The sequence below is a fragment of the Meriones unguiculatus genome, chromosome 20 (genome assembly GCF_030254825.1).
Source record: "Meriones unguiculatus strain TT.TT164.6M chromosome 20, Bangor_MerUng_6.1, whole genome shotgun sequence".
Classification (NCBI taxonomy): Eukaryota; Metazoa; Chordata; class Mammalia; order Rodentia; family Muridae; genus Meriones; species Meriones unguiculatus.
Window position 1 is genome coordinate 72519517 of NC_083367.1, and position 14435 is coordinate 72533951.

Sequence of the window (14435 nt, forward strand, 5' to 3'; positions counted from 1 at the left end):
CTGACAAACAGGAGTGTCAGAGTACTACAAACAGCCTGTTTGAGGCAATCTTAGGCTTTTCTCTCATGTTTCTCAACATTCAAGGCTCATCTACCCACTATCACATTCAAAAACCACTTCTACAGGGTTTTAGCCAGTCACCAAGCACATATACAATGTAAAACTCTATTTACCACTGACATCACATAGGTCCTAAGTTCATTTAGATACATTCTACAATGATGTTATGAAATAGTGTTCTCTAGGCATAGTATGGCTGCTACCATCTGGGAATTAGAGCACAGTGGTAACACAAATCAGAAACCCGTATGATCTGGCCTGTAGTCCTCACCTGAGATTAGAATCACTCCCTCCCCTCCATCCTCTCTCCACTCTGCACATGACCCTGCCTCAGATGCAACTGGTTTGGGTGGTGTAAGAGGAGACAAGAGGAAGACAACAATTGAGTGGAGGATTCTAAGTATGTAAAAAGATGGTCACCTATTCTGGGGTGGGACTCTTCCATGATAAAGCTGTTCTAGGATCACCCACATTCTGCCAACCTTTCGCCCGAGCTCCTGTAACCCAGAGCTCTAACCTCACTGCCTCGGCAAGCTTGACTTAGGAGGAATCATCTTGTTTTCTTGTTTTGTTTTATCTGTCACTGGTACCCAGCTGAATAGATGTTTGCTTCTCCTCAGGAAAAGTACCAACATGTGTCTGCAAAATGAAACCACAGAAGGATTCATTGCTAAGTGACATTTTCAGATTCCAAAGTCTGTATTAGTTTTCACTGCTGTGTAACAAATCACTACAAACTTAGTGGGCTGGTTTGCTATTTTAGTTTCTGTTGGACAAATGTCTAGATCCTGCATGTGTAGGCTCTCTGTTTAGTAACGTAAAAGCCTAAAATGCAGGTTACTAGACAGCCATGCTGCATTCCTAATCTTTCTGAAAATACTGTGAAACAACCTACTCCAAGCTCATTTGGTTTGCTAGAAAAATTCATCTTCTGCAGTTGCTAGACAGACAATGTGATTCACCTGGCCAACACAGAGAAAGGCCCCTTTTCCTGAATCCATCTCAAACTCTAAGCATCAGGAAGACTCCAGGCCCATTGCAAATATTCACTGATTAAGCCCAGCCCACTGGGAGTACTCTTCCTACGTTAAGGGGAACTGACCTGGGATGTAGACACACCTCCCTTGGAGGAAAGTGTTTTTAAACAGTGAAGGGCAGCTATGAGGTGTCCAGCAGGTGCTTAGGTCCCATGCCCACCTGGTCCCTTGGGTGCATACTTACGAGTGGAACTGTCATGGAGCATATGGACACCGCTACAGCTTTTCTAGAGTGGCTGGAACATTGTTTTTTAGGAGCAGGCCATGAGAAACTCAGTTTCCTCAGACTTTCTGAAAGGTGACTATGGATTTACATAGTACTTTCCTGGTGACAGGTTTTTTTTTTAATTTAAATTATTATCTAATTTAATCATTTAAATTATTATCTAATTATTTCAATAATTTATTTTAAATCCACAAATTTGAAGCACTATTTTTACCCTCCATTCCTCCTGCCCAGCCACATGGTGCAAAAGTCAGTGTACTCAGCATTCAAGGCTGTGCTCCTGCGCTAACACAATGAACTACACTATTTCTAATTTTACCAACCACTGTCTAAGCGTTCTTTTTAAGGAAGGTGGCTTGTTTGTTCATTCTTTTTGGTATTTTTATAGGACTTCTATTTAATAAAATACATGGCCCTATTCTCATGTTCATAGTTTATAATACGGTCCCACTTTTCATCTAATCTTTTTAATGTTAATTTATTTTAAGGTCCCCATATAATCTGATCAGTCTTTCTGAATATCTCTTTTCTTTTGTCCAAAGTTTTAGCTTTTACAGCTCTATCTAATCTCTCTAAGCTCAGAAGTTACCCAACCTTTCCTGCTCATCTTTTCTTTTACAGTTTCAAAGTCATCATCTATTTTCTAAATGACTCATGTTGGCACCAATAACCAATCCTTTTTGTGGATCACAGTTAGGTTAAGGTATTGACTGCATCCATGCTGAATATCATTCTCAAATTCTGGTGTTATAGCCCTGAATTTTATCCAATCAAATCTTCCCTTTCTATGGCTTGTACACTTTTCATTAAGCTTTTTTCAAAGAAGAGTATTTTCTGTGGGATGTGGTAGAACACACATATAATCCATCACTTGTGAGACAGAGGCAAGAGGACCAGAGTTCAAAGCAATCCTGAGCTACATGAGAACCTTTGCTTTTAAAAGACAAAAAAAAAAAAAAAAAAGAGGGGGGGGGAGTTGATGAAATACTGCAATCACAACACAAGTTATAATTTAGATTTTTAAATCAATACTGAATTACTTTTATTCGTGCTTAATATACTCAGTAAATTCATTCAAAATCTTCATAAGATTTGTATAGATATTTTTTATTTATGTTTTTGGCTTTTGGCCAATGGTACTTCACCAGCTCTTACTTTTGTGATGTTCACATGCCTGCTGAGAAAATTATAAGCTTCATAAATAAGCAAAACACCACAATGTTTGGTTAATATTATAGTAAAATGATGGTATTATGTGGTAACGAAACTTTTGTTAGTATGTTAATTAATTTATGCCACTAAAAAAGTAACACTGGAAGAGCAGCCAGTTCCTGGTGAACTCTGGGAGTAGATTTCCCCTGCCGGGTTGCTATATGAATGAATTTTTCAAATTCCCAAATAGTTCTTTTCTTATGTGATTTTCATTAAATATGAATGATTCTTCCAAGATAGTTAAACTGAAATAAATTCTGAGTATGAGAACATATCCCATAATTTACTTTAGAATGTATGAATTATTACTCTTTAAATTAAAAAAGATGCATCTACAATTAAATGAAACAGCCATATATAAATTATTTTAAACAATTTTTTATTTAATTTTATTTTTTTCTTATCAGTTACATTTTATTAACTCTGTATCCCAGCTGTATCCTGATCCCTCATTCCCTCCCAATCCCACCCTCCCTCCCTCATCTCCACCATGCCCCTTTCCAAGTCCACTGATGGGGGGGGACCTCCTCCCCATTCATCTGATCCTGTTTCATCAGGTATCTTCAAGACTGGCTGCAAAGCCCTCCTCTGTGGCCTAACAGGACTGCTCCTCCCTTGGGGGTGGGGAGGCCAAAGAGCCAGTCATTGAGTTCCTGTTAGAAATAGTCCTTGTTCCCCTCACTTTGGGAAACCAATTGGTTACTGAGCTACCACAGGCTACATCTGAGTGGAGGTTCTAGGTTATATCCATACATGGTCCTTGGTCGAATGTCAGTCTCAGAAAAGACCCTTTGCCCAGATATATTTGGTCCTTGTGGAGCTCCTATCCTTTCCCCATCAGACTAACTCCCCTTCTTTCCTATGATTCCCTGTACTCTGCCAAAGGTTTGGTTATGAGTCTTTGCTTTGAAAACACTGCTAGTTAGAGACTTTCAGATGCGCTCAGTGGACTCCTGTCATACGTTCAATGCACATCCCATCTGTCTTTCTAAATGAGGATTGATCATCTTACCCCATGTCCGCTCTCTTGATTATCTTTTTTAGGTGTATAGATTTCATTATGTTTATGAAACAGCCATATATAAATTATAAATCAGAGTTTTAGAAAAAATTCATCACAGAAAATATATTTCAGTATCTACTGCCATGCAACTGTTAGGGCATTTGAAGCACGAAGGTCTTCCTTATAATGTTTCAGTGAGAAATTTTTATTTTTTTTTTATTAATTACAGTTTATTCACTTTGTATCCCAGCTGTAGCCCCCTCCCTCAGCCCCTCCCAATCCCGTCCTCCCTCCCTAATCTCCTCCCATGCCCCTCCCAAAGTCCAAGGATAGGGGAGGTCCTCTTCCCCTTCCATCTGACAGTAGCTTATCAGGTCTCTTCAGGACTGGCTGCACTGTCTTCCTCTGTGGCCTGGTAAGGCTGCTCCCACCTCAGGGGGAGGGAGAATATTTTCTTAATGTCCTGAAAGTAAGTCACATTTCACTGGAAGGTTTTCATAATCAGAAAGAACTATATGATGAAGGTAAATACTAGACAATTCAGCCCAGAATAGGGAATCTATATATTTACTTCAATTCTTAGTTTTGATGTTTTATATTATTATTTCAAAACTCATGGAAATATTTAAAACTGTTGAAAATAATGATCATTCTAATTCATAGTGATGTCTTAAAAGTAGAGGAGGTGGCTGTATCTGCTTATTAATCCATGACTTCTTCCTAATTAAATGTCCTTCAAAGGAGGAAAAAAAATATCAAAGTGAAAGTCAAGTGAAACGTATTCTGCTAGTGCCAAAAGAAATTTCACTTATCAAATTCTTAGTTTCTATCAAAGCCAAGACCTTCCTTCTCCTCCACATGAATAAACTCAATGGTGTGTGACAAGATTGTCAATACCAGCAGAGAACAAAAGAAGTAAGTTAAGTTTCAAATGGCACAGTAAATTAGCACAAACAGAAATGTCTACTCTTGCAGTTCTGTAAGCTAGAGGACAGACATAAGACGTCAAGAGAGTTCTGAGGGCTCTGGAACAGCTTTTGTTATATCTCTCCTGTCCTATCATCTGGTATTGCCAGCTATCCTTTATTCCTTGAATTAAAGATTCATTACTCTAAAATGGCATTATATGGTATTCATTCTCCTCTCTCTCCCGTTTGTGTGTGTGTTTGTGTGTGTGTGTGTTGTCCTTTTCTCTTCTAAGGACACCAGTCACATTAGTGATGGCTGTATCAATTTATTTTCACTGGAAAGATCCCATTTTCTAAATAAGATGACATTTGGGAGTGAGGACTTTAAAACTGTTTTGATAGACACAATTCAATTTGTAACAGGGATCAGAGCAGTAAAGACCACATTAAATTACCCCCTAATACCTATCACTGCTACCAATCCCTTTCAATGTTATGGCTCACACTACTGTCAAATGAATTCCTGTGGTAAAAATTACAGGGCAGATTAATCTCTAAAAGGCTCTGAACCTGGTGATGGCATTATAGTTATATGGAAAAAAATGAGTTGCATTTTATCTCTAAATTTTGAAAATATGTTTATTTTTTCTTTTTAGTATTCACCTCTTCTGTGAACCCTGGTTGGCTGTAAACTACTTCCTTTCATATTAAATAGCCTCCATCACATACTAAAGTCATAGCCACGCCTGTTCCATAGCATGTAAGCATGTGACTATATTTGGAAGATGTTACTAAGATAAAGTCATTTTATCAGTACTGACCCAGTATGGCTGGTGTGCTCATAAGAAATTAGGGCCAATCATGGAAGACAAAGAAAAAGCAGCCATCTGCCTATACACAAGCTATGGCTTGAGAACCAGCCCAAGAACTGAAGGGAGACACAGCTCTGGTGTTTCAGCTGCCTGCTCAACCAGGCAGACATTCCTAAGTTTTTTCTTATCTAAAATCAAAAATCATTTTGTGGAAACTAAAATATATACTTATTCGTTCAGTATGAATAAATGTCATTAGCTGGGCATCTGGGAATTTTGACTGGTCTTCTTAGCTTTGACCAATATCCTAAAAGTCAGACCCAATTCCTTGATTATGATGTCAATCATCTGCTCCGTAGTCAGGACTCATACATATTCTATAATTATCCTCAGAATAAATGGGATAATTGGAAAAAGCTGTTCAACATTTAAGAGAAATAAAAGAGTAAAAACTATAAGGCATATAGAGGACATTTTTCTTTAAATTAGAAAACATACAAAGCACAAAGTAATTTTCTTAAGTTCACAGAGTTAAGCAAAGACTTGCAACTCAACTATCTGTTTTTTTCTTAAACTCTACAAAAGTGCAATCTATCAAAATTATGAGTTTGCACAGCATGATATGTGTAACATTAACTGTAAGCTAAAAATTTTAAGACGTAGTAATTTTCTATACTACAATTTAATAATTAAACTAGAATAAAATGCATGTGAAAAATATAATTCATATTATATAGAATTCCAACTATATGTATAGAAATTTCTACTAAAATATAATCCAACTATTATTAAAGACAAAACAATGCACAAAACATACAGTTTGGAGGTAGCAGTTGTTCACAATCTTACAAAATAGAATGTTGTGCACTTCTCATATTCCTTCTACATTTCTAAGTTTCAGAAGTAAAAATGCAAATGGCCCTTGCTGTAAGAGTGCAAGAGCTGAGTATCACTTCAAGGGAGAATCTTTCTTAAGGGTCAATGGCTTTAGTATGCCCTCTTTCCCTTTAGCTTCAGTAACTGCCATTTTAAAGACTTAACTATTCCTCCTCAGAGATTCTGGGGTAAAGACGCCAATAAGAAATAGCATTTCCAACAATGCCACAAAGGATTACAGAGAAGTAAAAAACTGTTGAAGCAAGTCATTGATAATTTGAGAGAATTGGTTACCATTGCACAGTGCAGACTATATCCTGTTTGATATAGAATATAAATACCAAATATGAAACAGTTTTATTTAGCAAATAAGATATTCCTGTAAATGAGAGGTGGGAGGAGATGCAGAGGATGGTAGATTTGTGTCCCCCTCACCAACTCCCCAGCCAGGGAAGCTACCTTATAGAAATCTTCAGAGCACCATGGGAGGTTTTGAATGCCAAAGCACTCAGATGGAAGCACTGTTGCAGTGGGCAGCCCCACAGCTGAGGCAAACACTTTATTCCATCTCCCCATGTCAACAGCCTAGTGCTGAGGAAAACCAAGCTCTGGGCCAATGCCTCTCACCTGGCAGCCAAATGAAGCAGTAACAGAACACAACTTGTTCATGAAGACCAGGGCCCACAGCTAAGCTGAGTTCTATCACTCCACCTGTTCACAGCCATCACAGGGAATCTTCCAAAGGATGATTCATTTAGTCTTGCCAGAAACATTTAGTCTTGCCTCGATTTCTTGTTTCCTACTGCCCTCCTAAACACCTCAGGGGACCTGAACTTTGAACAGGCTTACCTCCTTCTGCACATTCTGTGGATAACCATCCTACAGGGCTAGAATAGGGAAATCCATCAGTTCACTCCACTTGTCAGTTTTACAACATTGGCACTCAACTGTGCATGCTGACAAGCTGTGTCTTACTAAGCAGTGCCCAGTCAAGGAGGGGGTGGTGGTGGAAGACAACAGACACCTGGCTTTACTGAGAAAAGCCACTTTTGTGCACTTCTCACAAAGGGACCTTTTATCTACCAATGCATGTTAGACTGGCTTGCCACTCCCCATCAATGCCTACAATTTTTTGGAGACTCTGTATTAATTAATTTTCATTACTGTGACCAAAGTACACAATAAATGCTAGTTAAGGGAGGAAAGATTCATTGGACTCACAGCTACATAAGGTTCAGTTAATAGTAGGTTTGCCCCACATGACTGGGTAGAACCTGATGGCTGAAGGAGCATGTAACCAAGAAAATTCTTCACTTGATGTGAAACAAGAAGCAGAGTGAGCAACAGGAAGTGGCAAGGGATAATATATTAAAGACCCAATACTCAATGGCCTACTCTCTCACAAAAAATGGGCTCACAGCTGTGGGGCATTCTTCTAGAACTGGATGGGACAAGAGTAACAAGGACTCCATATCAGAACTGTAACACTATTCTTAGAAATACTGCTATGCAAACAACCTCCATATTTAGTTATCATCAGCTCCTGATCGTGAGTCCCTCAATGTTCAGTTATTGCATTAACAGTATTTCATAGGTGTCCCATGCGGAATATGCTTGTGAGCCTGGACAATGTACTTCCGTTCTCCTCTGCCCAAATAAAACATGGCATTTCACAGACAAATGGCATCAAAGATATTCTGCTAGAGTTCATGCTCCTAGCAAGTTCTAATCAAGAGTAGTTTACAAGAATGTCTACATCACAACAATGACCAAATATCATCATATTAACTTGCTACAATTAGGGTATCTTGATTTTGATGCTTCTGATATTTTGGACCATGGTTGTCCCTGGTTGTGGTGCCATCCTGTGTACTGTAGCAGGGACTGTAAAATTTCTGGCATTTACCCACTAGAAGCCAGCAGCACTTTTCCTCTTACCTGTAACATTGAAAGTTGTCTCTAGACATTGCTAAATGCCTTCTTGGGGCCAAAATTATCTGAGTGTGACAACCTTCCTGCTAGCTCTCCAGCTCCACTGGGGCATGGCACTGGTGAGAGGCTGAGTATTGAGACCAAATGTCCATCTAACATATAGTCTATGGCACTGAAACGACATAAAGCCTTCCCTGGCAAACAGATTAAAGAACTCTGTGCAGAAGTCAAGACATAGAAAACAACTTTTGCTTTTGTTTTCTCCATCAACTTTGTTAGTAAATTTTATTTCACTTCTGCCCTTCTAGAAGCAAGCATGGCTGAACTGATATAACTTACATGTTTTGCCTTTCCAAACAAGATGTAACCAGCAACAGTTACTGGCCTCTTGCTGGGCCTACTCTGTATTCTCATCTACTCCCAGTTAATGTAGATTTGCCCTCAGATTGATTGCACTGTGAGATGCTGTATTTTCAAAAGCTACTCTAGCTTGCCTTGCTCTAGTGTGGAAGGCTATTGCTGGCAGAGCCCAGAGTCAGACTGACCTGTATATGTAATCTGACAGGTGAACTTAACACTCATCAAAAGAGGAACATACGTTAATCCTTGGACAAAAGAAGTGACTTTAAAGTCAACTCTTCCTCCTCCTCTTCCTGCTACTACTACAACTACTACTACTGCTTCTACAGCAACAACGAAACACACACAAATCTAGACTATTCCCACAAACTGTGGAGGTTATATATTAATTCATATTTCTTGCCAAAAGCAAGTACCATATGAATCAAAGAAGAAGGATAATAATGAAAACTTAAAAGTTCTTTAAAAACATACAGAGGAGAGTATTTAATAAAATTGGAAAGAAGACCTCTTCAGTCAACACATAAAGCTCACAAATTTTACCGTGAGAGATATTTTAAACCAACTATTCTACTTCTAGAAATTTCTCTTTTAGATATAGTTACATATGTTCACACACACACATAATCATATAGTATAGCAAGATAAAGCAAAAGGAACAACACTCTGAAAATGCTATGAATGTCTATGATGGAGACTCAATGAACACATTATAATACTTCCACACAATATGAGAGTATGTAATTATGAAAATGAGCAAAAGAGATCTAAAAGTACTGATAGAGGATAACTTATCTGGTATGTAATTAAAGGAAACAAGTTATGGAAAGACTATGTAATGTCCTTTCTCATTAAAAAGAAAAAAGAAGCTCATAAATATTTTTTCACCTTTATACCTATACTGTAACTACTTCTAGAAAAAAATAAGAGAGAGATATTATGATTCTTTTGGGGAAGAACTCTGCTGTCACTATGTATCCTTTGACATTGAAACTACTTCTTACAGTCTACAGTAAGAACATTACACATACCCCTAAAAGAATAACGAATCATATGACGGACTAATTAATTAATAAAAACTTACATGGCAGACTAATCTTTGAAAGGCTCTGAACCTGGTGATGGCATAATACGCTACATACTAATTATATGGAAAAAATAAACTGTGTCTTATCTCTGAATTTTAAAAATACATTTACTTTTTATTTTTATTGTTCAATTCTACCCTGCACTCTGTTTGGCTGTAAATTACTTCCGTTCATGCTAAACCAGCCACTATTATATGTTGAAGTCCTAGCCACCCCTACCCCATAGCACAGAAGAACGTGACTATATCTAGAAGACATTACTAAGATAAAGTAATTTTATTAGCCCGAGTCCAGAATATTGTTCAAGAATTGCAACAAGATGAAATAGCAAATGTTCTATCTGTATGAAGACAGAGAATCCTTACCTTTCTCTGCAAAATTTAAGTGAATGTAGTATGGCGGGCCTTTTTTGACGTAAGTTCCATAAGTGTAAGGTGTCATCAGCCAAGGCACTCACAAGGGCTCCCTTGAAAACAAAGTATTTTATATGGGACAATTTTCAAAATCTTTTTCCACATAGCTGCCAAGATATCTTCTTAAATGTGAAAACTTTTTGTCAATAGATTATAATTTTAAGAAATATTTGCCTTGCCCAAATTCTAAACAGCAGGTAGAGATGAGTCTGTTATATAGATACATATTTATATTAATGTCTTAACTTTTTAACTAATTTACCACCTTATAATACAAAAGCATACTAGGATCTGGTGGTAGGGTTAAAATCTCTAAAATTATTAGATATCAGATCCTAAATTATTTGGTCATTAGTACAGATATTGTCTTGACTAAAAACAAAATAGAAAATAAAGTGACCTCATTTTATTTATGTAAGACAATACTAATGGAAACTCTTTCCTTAGTTATAACAGTAATGACAGTATCAACGTTGAATAACTGAGAACCCTAACTAACTGGTCACAGTAAAGCACCCTGTTAATTTATAGTATCACTTGGGCGTAAAGGAATGGCACAAGAGCCACAAAGGTGGCTCGGTCTTGCCCACACACAGCAAGACAGAATTTTCAGAGCAAGGACCTCTGTATGTGTTCATTAAAGCTCTAAAGAAGACAGTGATAATAAAAAGGAGGGTCGGTCAATCTGCAGACTAAGGGTTTAGTGAACTGTCCAAATTTACTAAGGTACTTGTCCACCAAGCCATCTTACAGGTCCATCTTTCATTCCTATTTTGGACTTATTCCACAGATCCTAAGCATTTAGGGCAGAAAGTATGTCCATAGACTATCCTCAAATGTTAAGAAAGTGTTGCCTTTCCCAAACAGTCTCTGCAATCAGTTTCCAATATTTTCTTTATCTCCTTTCACACTTTGCATTCTTAGAAACAAAGCCAGCAAGCAACACAACACACTTCCAAATGGAAGCTGCTTCCCTGGATATATTTTGAAGCATTTTGTTAAAGTGCTTTCCCTTACCTATAATGAATGCTGTGTTTAGCACTATTTCAATACAGATTTTTTTTTAATGTTAAGTAACTCTCAAAAGCCTCAACATAATAGTTAAAGTATACTATCAGGTGTACCCACACTATTTTACTTGGAACAGTATTCCAAGAAACATTTTATACAACTATCTGTGGTGGCACCCTAAAATGAATTATGACCGCATCTGACTCACAAGAAAGTACATTTTTGTTTAAATACTTAAATATGAGTATATGCAAGCAATGTGCAAAAGCAGATGTGTTCTAACTTCAGCTACAAGTAGGAGGAATAAACACAAGTCACTAACCTCATTAATCAGGAACTGGAGTTGAATTACTGCCGCTCCACTGTCATGCTGGCAATAACATTCCACTCCTGGACGACCAAAGCTGCCATTAGTCCCATTAAGGAGTTTTTAGCATGTGAATTTTTAAAAGAAACTTTTAGGTTATCTGACTAATAAATATTCTGATGACCTGATATTCAATCCAGGCCACTTAATGAGGCTGAGATGATCAGGGCTTTCTTTATTTTTCCTTTTTTAATAATCACAAGTCTTAAAACTGATAGATTTAAAATAAACAGAAAAACTGTTCTTTCCAGAAAAAAAATATAAAGCATTAAAGTCAGTAATATGCAAAACCAAGATAATATAAGGACAATTAATCTAACTTTATTTTGGCCTAAACCATTCATTCCTCTTAAAATCACAAGAGGCAAAGGGTAGGTGACCTTCAGGAACTAATTTTGGCAAATGTCATTTTGGAACATTTTTTATTGCCATTTTTCAATCCTACAGTGTCATTTTTAAACTAAAGATATAATCAAGAACTAACTATATAGTCATCTTTTCAATGAGTATCACAATCACTGTTTCAATGCTATTTGGCTTGCATGGATAGGGAGAGACTACCTAGACTGTACACATATAAAAGCACACATTAACTTATATCTCTATTTGTTGGGCATTACTGTAAATGTCATATAAATTAATTCACTTACGCATCATAATTCAGCAAGAGTACATTTTTATCCCTCAGTTAACCTAGACAAGGAAAAGGAAGCACAGAAGTTCACTAACAGGCTCCTTGTACACCCGGAAGTGGCAGCATCCAGCCTGAATATGCATCATGGCTCCTAGGTCCCCAGTTCCTCTTTTCCTTTGTCCCAAGTGCTTGGAATGAGCCTGCTTTTGTGCATGTTCAGTACGTATTCTTAGGTTACATTCCTAACCCTATTCTCTTAGATACATTGAATAAAGATCAAAACAAAAACAACAACAAAAACCACACACATTTCCAGAATTTTCTGTGAGGTAGTGTTGCATGCATTATACTTTCTTTAACCTGAGATAAGAACACAGTCATTTTAACACATGGCTAATCTATTTTTGGTAGCTGATAAATAATGCAAAGTAAGAAGACAAGGTTAAAACATTTGGTGAGTTTTAATAAACTCCAGACCTCTGTGTGAACACTTACATTCAGAAGCACAGACAATTTTATATTCTAATAAGATATGCCATGAAGTTCTGCTTAAGGCAAAAAACAAATGCAACATCAGTTAAATTCTATATTGTTTACTTCTCTTTTCTTGTTATGCAATAACCTCAGGGCATCACTCATAAAAAAACAAATGTGTTTTGTTTTGTTTTTTTTCCCATTGAACTATCATCTCTGCAGCCACTGATTTTTGGCATTAGTCAAAGGCATGTTCTTTGAGCTTAGGTCTGCTACCTGGAGCTCAGAGTTGGTTTTCAGAAGTAAAACACAGCCGTAACTATACAACTATAAGAATTCCAGATCAGCCTTGTCCCTGCAGAACTTCAAAAGATACTAGCAATGAGGCATAAATGTAGCACTAAGAGTCTGATGAGCTACATGTGGTGTAACATGCCTGTAACTCCAGCACTCAGAGGCAGGGTGATATCAAGCTTGAAGTCAACTAAAGACTTGATTTTCAAAAACCAAATGCTGAGGATGTAGCTCATGTTACAAGCTTGTCTAGTTTGTATCAAACCCTGGGCTTCGATCTCCAGTAACACATATACCAAAAATTCTCATTATTTGTTTTTCAATAATCTACTGTTATATCAACTACACTGAACAACACAGAAAATTGTAAATAACAGCTCTGTGACATCTTCTTAAAGTAGACATTAAAAATTTTATGTAATTCAGATTTTAACAAATTATATAATTATAGAAATTGCTTTATGAAAAGATAAAATATAATAGACAAAAACAGATTCAAAAACAAACAAAACTGATTACTAGAACCAGCTATTCTCAATGGGGCAATAGCCTCCTGGCCTGGAAAATTCTCTTTAACTGGGGTGTCAATCAGTATTTTATCACAGAAAATGCCTTTAAGTCCAGAAGTCAATTTCATCAAAATCAAGAAAGCTTTTATTCTTGTGCTATATAGTGTCCCATGCAGAACTACCCTGCACAGCCCAGTGCACTAACCAAAGGGAAACAAAGACCATATGTGACAAACCAGAATGTGTATCATCTATGTAATTGTAGGCACTATGCCTTCAAACAATCTTTGCCCTTAGTCTGAGAGGTCAGCCTTTAAAGCTGTTCATTTCGCTCTTTATCCTTTGGATAGAGCAGTGAGTGCTATGCACATGGAGCCAGCTCAAAGGGTCCTACCAGCAAAATGGCACTATGGACAGAGCATGGAGTAGGGACACATCAGCATCAGTCATTACTGTGCCTTAACAAAAACCTTAAATGAACTTTAAATAACGGTTACGGTGTGGTGTGTGAGAGAGAAACAGAGAGACTGACACAAAGAGACAGAGACACCATGAATATAGCATGGACAAAACATAAAATTTAGAGCAAGTAGCTCTGCCCTTAGTAGTATGCAAAAATTCCAATCCTACTGCAAATATAATAAGCCTAGCCTGCCAGAGGAAATGTATGGGTAGACTGGTTGCTAGTTAATGGGTGGATAGATTGGTTAGCTTGTTAATTTCCTTTAGGTGCCACAAGAACATCTGAGGCACAATGAGAATTAAAGCACACATGGGGCCGGGCGTAGTGGCCACGCCTGTAATGCCAGCACTCAGGAGGCAGAGGCAGGCAAATCTTTTTGAGTTCAAGGCCAGCCTGGTCTACGAAGTGAGTCCAGGACAGCCAAGGCTGCACAGAGAAACCCTATCTTGAAACAAACAAACGAACAAACAAAAGCAAAAATAAATAAATACAATACATACGGACTCATCAAACAATAGCCTTTATGTTGTTTAACTCAACTTATTTGTTATATAAGCTAAACTGCTACTTTATAGTGGACAAAACATCATAAAAATTCAATCTAGAATACATTAGATCATAAAACAGCAAGTCAGAGACACAAATATCATAACATCCTTTCATACCAGTGACTGTACACACATGGTTATAGAGCACTTTTTAAACTGTTTTATTTTGGTTTCATTATACATCTACCTCCCTTCCAAACCCCTGGCC

General features: G+C 37.4%; 1 protein-coding gene across 6 annotated transcripts in view; it reads right to left on the reverse strand.

The window, feature by feature from the left end:
• Stxbp5 (syntaxin binding protein 5) overlaps positions 1-14435 on the reverse strand; it is a 143618-nt gene that overhangs the window by 95166 nt on the left and 34017 nt on the right. For all 6 annotated transcript variants that reach the window (XM_060373214.1, XM_021658045.2, XM_021658044.2 and 3 more), the window contains exons 3-4: positions 11261-11342; positions 9880-9980 (exon numbers count right to left, since the gene is read on the reverse strand). In XM_060373214.1, coding sequence (XP_060229197.1) covers positions 9880-9980; positions 11261-11342 — 183 coding nt within the window. The remainder of the gene's footprint in view (positions 1-9879; positions 9981-11260; positions 11343-14435) is intronic.